This window comes from Sphaeroforma arctica (genome assembly GCF_001186125.1).
Source record: "Sphaeroforma arctica JP610 unplaced genomic scaffold supercont1.850, whole genome shotgun sequence".
NCBI lineage: Eukaryota > Ichthyosporea > Ichthyophonida > Sphaeroforma > Sphaeroforma arctica.
The window spans coordinates 23546-31815 of record NW_014039708.1 but is presented as its reverse complement, the minus strand read 5'-3'; the positions used below and the strand labels follow the sequence as shown (position 1 = coordinate 31815).

The 8270-nt window shown below is 43.2% G+C and overlaps 1 protein-coding gene across 1 annotated transcript in view; it reads right to left on the bottom strand.

Moving 5' to 3' along the window:
• Positions 1-1211: 1211 nt before the first annotated feature.
• SARC_08915 (hypothetical protein) overlaps positions 1212-8270 on the bottom strand; it is a 10633-nt gene continuing 3574 nt past the window's right edge. The window contains exons 6-15 of the mRNA XM_014297094.1: positions 7431-7554; positions 6576-6693; positions 6075-6224; positions 5358-5443; positions 4536-4638; positions 3899-3945; positions 3313-3390; positions 3052-3176; positions 2439-2555; positions 1212-1526 (exon numbers count right to left, since the gene is read on the bottom strand). Of these exons, the coding sequence (XP_014152569.1) occupies positions 1476-1526; positions 2439-2555; positions 3052-3176; positions 3313-3390; positions 3899-3945; positions 4536-4638; positions 5358-5443; positions 6075-6224; positions 6576-6693; positions 7431-7554 (999 nt within the window). The 3' untranslated portion in view covers positions 1212-1475. The remainder of the gene's footprint in view (positions 1527-2438; positions 2556-3051; positions 3177-3312; positions 3391-3898; positions 3946-4535; positions 4639-5357; positions 5444-6074; positions 6225-6575; positions 6694-7430; positions 7555-8270) is intronic.

Below are 8270 nucleotides of genomic sequence, written 5' to 3'. Positions count from 1 at the left end.
TATGACGGTAAGTGTATACTATGACATTTAAAGTTACTATGACTGTGATCTTATACTAAGACAGTGAACGTATACTATGACAGTTAAAGCTACTATGACAGTGAATGTATACTATTACAGTTAACGATAGTATAACAGTAAACGTATACTATGACGGTTACAGTTACTATGACACTCAACGTACACTATGACAGCCAACGTTACTATGAAAGTTAACGTGTGCTATGACAAGAAAATATTCTACGACAGTTAACGTTTACTATGACATTTGAAGTTACTATGACGTTAATCGTATACTATGACAATGAACGTATACTATGACAGTTAAAGTTAAAATGACAGTGAATGTATACTATGACAGTTAACGTTAATATAACAGTCAACGTATACTGTGACAGAATAAAGTTACTATGACACTCAACGTACACTATGACAGCTAACGATACTATGACGGTGAACGTATACTATGACAGTTGAAGTAACTATGACAGTCAACGTATACTATGACAGTTAAAGGTACTATATAGTTGAGCGTATACTTTGACATTGAACGTATACTGTGACAGTTAACGTATACTATGACAATTAACGTTTATATGACAGTTAACGTATACTTTAACAGTTAAAGTTACATGACAGTGAACGTATACTATGACAGTAAATTTTACCATGATAGTGAACGTATAATATGACAGTTGAAGTTGCTATGACATTGAACGTATACTATGGCAGTTAACATATACTATGTCAGTTAACGTTACTATGACAGTTGACGTATGCTACGACGGTTCACGTATGCTATGATAGTAAACGTTACTATGACAGTGAACGTATGCTATGACAGTTAACGTTAATATAACAGTGAACGTGTACTATGACAGTGAACGTGTGCTATGACAGTTAGCGTTACTATGATTGTAAACGTATAATATGACAGTCGAAATCGCTATGACAGTGAACGTATACTATGGCAGTTAAAATATACTATGTCAGTTAACGTTACTATGGCAGTTAACGTGGACTATGACAGGGAACGTATACTATGACAGTGAGCCCTTGACAAATCGACCTGCCAAGCGACAAAAGATTTTCAAAAACCCTAAAACATCCGCAGGTGGGAAAATTAATAGGTGTCAGTTCCAGATGAGTATGAAAATATGAGGCTCCCATTGAGTCCCACATGATTATGAAAATATAAGGCTTTCATTGATGGTAAACACTTGCTTTATTCACCAATCCATTCAGTACAAGTTAAGTGGAACAGCAGTATATGCGAAGCAGGGGTCGCTAAGACTGTACGCGAGGCTGCCAGCCACAGTCCCCACTCTACCAATCCCTTTTTTAGGTTTGTACCAGTTACGGGTCCAGCCCAGTGAACGGCTTGGTTCAATCTATCATCACAGTGGTGTGAGGTGTTTAATACCCTGTGCGAACCAGGGGCTTACTTGTGCATTGTGGTCCCTCCACAACGTGGATTACAATGGTCGGCAGGCTTCTTTGAGCCACATCAGAGCACACGTCTTACCCTGCAACGCGTACGTATGAGTGACAGGGGATGAGCAGAAAACTGCCCAGACGACTAGAGATAGGTTTGTATATGTAGTTAGGTGAGGGATTCTGTTGAAACTAAGGTAAGTGAGATGTGGGAAGCACAAGACGACGAGAAATAGATAGGTGTATGTATGTAGGTGAGAAATTCTTTTGAGACTAAGGCAGACCGTGTAGCCTTGCATGCACACTGGTGCTTGTGAGGGCACGCAGAGTCCGGGAGTTCGGTACAATCACATTGTTTGCAACGCAAAACTGCGTGTGCACTTGTTATTTCCTCAAGGGTTGTCTGGCAAATGTGGAGACGAACCGCCGAGTGAATATAACCACGATATGTGAAGCACATCCAAGACTGTCTTAGACGCACATTCAGACAGATGTCAACGATTACACAAACGTCTCAGAGGACACTGTGCGAGCAGAACGCAGGTGTGCGTGAAGAAAGGGAACCGACGAGTGGCCAGAACACAGTGGATAAGGAATGCTGTGTAGATAAGTAGCACCTAGCACCACAGGCGCACTGCTTCAACTTTAATAGTTGACTGGTATCTGCTAGGCAACTATGTATAGCACAGGTGATGTGACCTCTCAAGGCAGACCCCTGGTGTGTCATAAGAGGTGGCTGATACTTGCTGTAGAAAGTTCAGTGGCAATGTACTGCGAACTGCTATCGACTCAAATACACTGTGTGACCACTGCACCTGTGCACCACACTTTAATCAGAGTTCATACCAACTATACATACCTTGTACATACACCGATGAGGGACATTCTATATATAGTTACCTGTTCAACATTCTATATTTAAATACCTGTTCATCGTTCAATATATAGTTACCCGTTCAACAATCTATATTTAAATACCTGTTCATCGTTCGATATATAGTTACCTGTTCATTCAGAAGAGGCGATACTTGCTCGTAGATGGTCCAATGGTAGTTGTTGATGTGAGCGATCTCCTCAACCGATAGGAGTGATGTATCGATTAATCGTCGCTGGTAGGGCGCCTGTAGTATGAATAAAAGTCCATATGGAGGTTAAGACATTGTACGAATAAAAGCCCATATGGAGGTTAAGACATTGTACGAATAAAAGCCCATAAGGAGGTTAAGACAAGCTGATGGCGTCACAATGAATGATGTACTTGTAAGCGATACAATTCAATAAATATGTCCTTTCGTTTGGCAAGCATCGGCACCAGTTCTCATGTACAAACACAGCAGAATGACAAACAGAACAATCCCAATGTGTTTTGGTGTTTTGAAGCCGTCTGATTGTGAATGTGCATGATATAGTCATGGACATGCTCACCATGGTCAAGTTCTTCGAATCGAACTTGTCAAGTTCTTTACATCGAACTTTGTGAATATTAAATAAATAAATTGTGAATGTACAGGGCACACTCGTGGATACCCGTACTATAACCAAGTGCTTGGATTGAATATTGTGAATATTACATATACAGATTGTGCATGTACATGGCACACTCGTGGATACGCTCACCATGGTCAGGTCCTTAAATGTCAGGTATTGTACACCTCCAAATTGGTGTTCGGTGTGGGCCTTGACGACAGCCACAACGTTCTCAATGCGAATGCCAAACGCCCCATCCTCGTAGTATCCAGGCTCTGCGAGTGTATACATCCGCAGCACTCGTGAGAAAGTTACATCATGACCACACTATAATCCAACCCAACACAGTCAGAGATAAGTATTCCGCTTAAGAGTCGGCTCTCAGGTGTAACTACAGACATTGTCACGTACCATTTGATACCAGCATGCCCTCTTCGAGCGGCACCTGCGTCATCTGCGATGCGGGTCGTGGTGCGATGGAGTGGGGACCTGTCCAAGTCCACCCGGAAAAAAACAGGTGCAGTTTGAATGAACCGCTAACTTAAAAACAGGTGCAGTCAGAATGTACCGCTAACTAAAAAACAGGTGGAGTTAGAATGGGGTGCTAACATTCTCCACTACACACGTGTTTCGTACCTTTATGCTTTGGCTAGCAATTGGTGTTTGGTGGATTGACATAGTGGTATACACAACATGCTCTTCTTGCTGTAACAGGCTCACTGTTCAGCATCTCCTACTGAGCAAGTGACTCAAATATGAGACGCTGCTACAGTGGTCTGCGTAGCAGACAAGCACTACAAAGGCACTGAACTGAATGGATTCAACAGTCATACAATAAATTGGATATAACAGGCATACGATTGGATATAACAGTCAACCTCAATAGAGGTGTCAACCCAAACCGTGGGCAGTTACAATAGCTACAGCAGTACAACACAGGAGGTTGTAACGTACTCTAACAGCTGCAACAACATAAACACAGAAGATTGTAACGTACCTTCGTGTACATTCAAGAACGCCCCCACCCCGTGACCTGTGCCGTGTCTGCGATACGAAGTGAAGAGGGATTAAGACAGGCTATTCCGGTGCAAATCGGCCCTTTCCAGACAAATTGAGGTGTACATAAAACGTAAATACGACGTTTGGAGTATTTCCGACATGAATTTAATAATGACATAATACAGAGGAGAACAACGAAGAGGATCCAAAAAAACCCCACTTTACAAAATATATGAACACTCATCTCCATACATCAACTTTTACACGCAGAGGGCTAAGTCCGACCCGCGTGTGTCTGTTATGACATTGTACATAGGCAAGCACACCGGTGCGATGCCCAAACAGCTGGCTGCCACACTTAAGCACGGGGATGCACATACACAAACGCATATAGACAGCAATCATTAAACATGGGAAAACACACCCGTGAGATGCCCAAACAGCTGGCTGCCACATTTAGACACGGGGATGCACATACACAAACGCATATAGACAAGCAATAAAGCAATACCATACTAAGTACGTGTATCTGTAATCCAACCCAGCCCTATCCTGTTCTCAAGCACGAAGACACATATGTACACATACATGTAAACAGTAATATAAAGCAGTTCCATTCTGAGACATGTTTGTACCTATAGTCCAACCCAGCCCTCCAGAGCGGTGTTCGCGCGAGAGCGTCGAGCATGATTCCTGGAGTACCATGTGGGAAGACAGCCATGGCCAGCTGTACGTGACCTGTGGGCACCCGAGAAGTATATATAAATTAATATATATATATATATATTATATGTGTGTGTATGTGAGGGAGGGGGGGCGGGAGATGAACAGCAGCTAAGCACAAGCAATGGCATGGAGCGGACAGTATACGACAAATGAACAAGTGTGGAGGCAAGGCGAAGGGTGGTTGTTTGTTTTGCCATGTCAAGCCGGGCATACAGACATGTATAAGTATTGGACAATAATAATATAACATTGTATGTTGCCATTTGGCGGTCTACGCGACCCACAAATAACCAGAACGAATGCCAACGAGCACTATACGACAGGGTAGCAAGAATGGCATCGAAGATATAGATAGCTGTGAATTACAATGACCATAGTATAGACATACCTGTACGTACAAGCATAGAACGACACGCATTTACAAGAGTAGAATGACATGCACGTACAGGCGTAGAATAACATACATGTACAGGCGTAGAATAACATACATGTACAGGCGTAGAATAACATCCACGTATAAGTGTAGAATGACATGCACGTACAGGCGTAGAATAACATCCACGTATAAGTGTAGAATGACACACACGTACAGGCGTTGAATAACATATATGTACAGGCGTAGAATAACATACATGTACAGGTGTAGAATAACATACACGTATAAGTGTAGAATGTCATGCACGTACAAGCATAGAGACGTCGCTACATAGCATGACATGCATTGAACATACCCTTGAGTACTCGAGTGTAGCAGTCTCGTTCGCGTTCAGTGGGTGTACCCAAGTGCACAGTCCTCGTCACATCTGTGGTCCCATCTCTGAGTGGAAAAAAAAATTGAAAAAAAAATTGAAGAACATCTGCGAGTGGGAAGAGACGATATGATATGCCTCTACCAGACGATCTATAGACAGTGCATGTGTAGGTATATATATGAGAGAATCTTGAGTGCAGAAATGAGTGAAGGGAAGAGTAAGCGACGTGAAAGAGTTGGTCAATAGGCAGTGCGTGTGTAGGTATAAATATGAGAGATTCTTGAGTGCAGAAACGAGTGAAGGGAACAGTAAGCGACATTGAGCTTAGGTCAGTCATACATGCAAACCTGTTGTAGCGTACACACAAACCATGACATACGAAGCTCGACATGTCAGGCCGTGTTGCTATTGCAAACCATGTCACATACAAATAGAACCGTGCGTAATAATAACAAATATAAAATAACATATATAATATAATGACCCTTGGATGCAAAAAAACAACAACAATCGAGTACGTCTTGATTGAGGTGAGCCAACTCGATTCCTCCACGCCCACGCGATGTCGGAAAATAAGAACACATACCATGACATGCAACTTACAGAATACGGAGATACTTAGCATCAAGACAACAAATCGTCCTACATCCATGTCATATCCAAATAAACAAGCCATTTTAGATCCATGTCACATACAAATATTGAGCTCCAGAGTCGCACAAGTACAAGGCGCTGTCCGTAACCTGTGCCGCAGTTTCCTTCTCTGGTCTGTAGTGGATGATGGCTCCGTTGGGGCCGGCGCCCGATATCGTGGGGAAACTTAACCCCATGAACAGTTCCTGTTCTCTGATAGTGGTCGATTATCCAGGAGTGCATGTGTGAATACCAGAAGTTCGGCAGTTTAGTTCAATATACCACAGAAGTTAGCAAATGATCGTCCAGTAACTAGTTGGTACCAACTATCAGGAAAATTTCAAAGACATCAATATGGACACGTTCTCAACTATTCCGGAACACGCCACATGATTCAATACTTTCATTTAAGGTGGACGGCGTCTCATATCAACAAATGTTGCACTACACATAATCTTTTTAACGTTTATCATAGAAGCCGTCATCTCTACGACCTAATGCACCACATCCGCACGCATTTCCATCTACACACACTCTCCCTTGCTTCAGCCACACCACACATACTTTCTGTAGTTCTCCAACACAGTCGCCACTTCCACCTCAGTGCCTCTACCTCCCTGTTCCAGCCACGCGAGATAACAACACAGCGCTGCCCCATCACGCACATGTGCACTGATGGCTCCTGTAGTGACGTATACATGCATGCATAGATGTATTTTTTATACGTTTTAGTGTTTAGGGTTTTATACGAAAGCTTACCAACATACGCTACTATCGCATAGACATGCGCAGCACATGTTGCTATGACCCGCTTATGTATCTGTTACCACTCCACCGACTGATTTATAGTTAAGTATGTAACAACGCAATTCAAATGTATGTACCTTGCAAGTGGTATATTCGTACATGTATACAATGCTGGCACAGTGGCGCCTGTCGTTATATGCGTTTAACGCCATCTTATGAAGTGTAGTAATTGGTTCCACACATCTGCGTCGCATAAGATTAATGCGGCCAAGCCGTGCACGTTGCCATAACAACGGACTTTGCTTGGAAGCACATCCACGCCCAAAGATACGTACAACACATGTGTATGTGGTCAAAGACTCAAAGCAGTACAGACCACATGGCGTGCTGCCCCACACTTTCCTTCTGTTCTCAAAGTCCTCGCAATACACCCGGAAAGAGGATCCAGACTCCGCAATACACACACTCACTAAAGGCTAAACCCTACACCCTGAACCCTAAAATCTTTCGACGGGCATACACAGGCTAATTGACACATTTGCGTCTACACAAATCTACACAAACACGTTCGAGTAAGCAGCTTCTGTCCCCAAATGTTTTATTGCGAACCTGTGAGGGGTGTCCGTGTGCTAAACCCTAAACCAAGTGAAGACAATACACAGTTAGCCATACCTCTCATCTCCGCATCGTTCTTGCGGCCCTTGGCGATGCACACGGGCGTGGGCTCCACTACTAAGTTTTCTTTAGCAACGAGCGACGCCACGCCGTAGCTGCACTTGTCACTCACCCACACTTTCTGGACCAATCAAAACGCAGCAAACCAGAACCAGAGCCGCGCAGGAGGGTGAGTGGAAAGAGGCGCAGAAACAGTGTATGTGGATATACTGAAACAGTGTCTGTGGATGTACTGACACAGTGTATGTGGATGTACTGACACAGTGTATGTGGATGTACTGACACAGTGTATGTGGATGTACTCAAAGGTAGAGGACATTTATATGACTGAGTGGTTGGATAGATATGCTTGTCTATTGTTAGTGACAAGTGATTACAAGAGGTGCGCTGATGGGTGATTTTGCACACGTGGATGGGCACTACAAGCGGTTTCGCCTCCACTACAGAACCCACAGACATACTATCAATCACCTGTCACCTACAGACATACTATCAATCACCTGTCACCCACAGACATACTAACAATCACCTGTCACCCACAGACATACTATCAATCACCTGTCACCTACAGACATACTATAACCACCTATAACCCACAGACATACTATAATCACCTGTCACCTACAAACATACTATAATCACCTGTCACCTACAGACATACTAAAACCATCTGTCACCCACAGACAGACATAATCACTTGTCACCCACAGACATACTATCAATCACCTGTCACCCACAGACATACTAAAACCATATGTCACCCACAGACAGACATAATCACCTGTCACCCACAGACATACTATCAATCACCCGTCACCCACAGACATACTATAACCA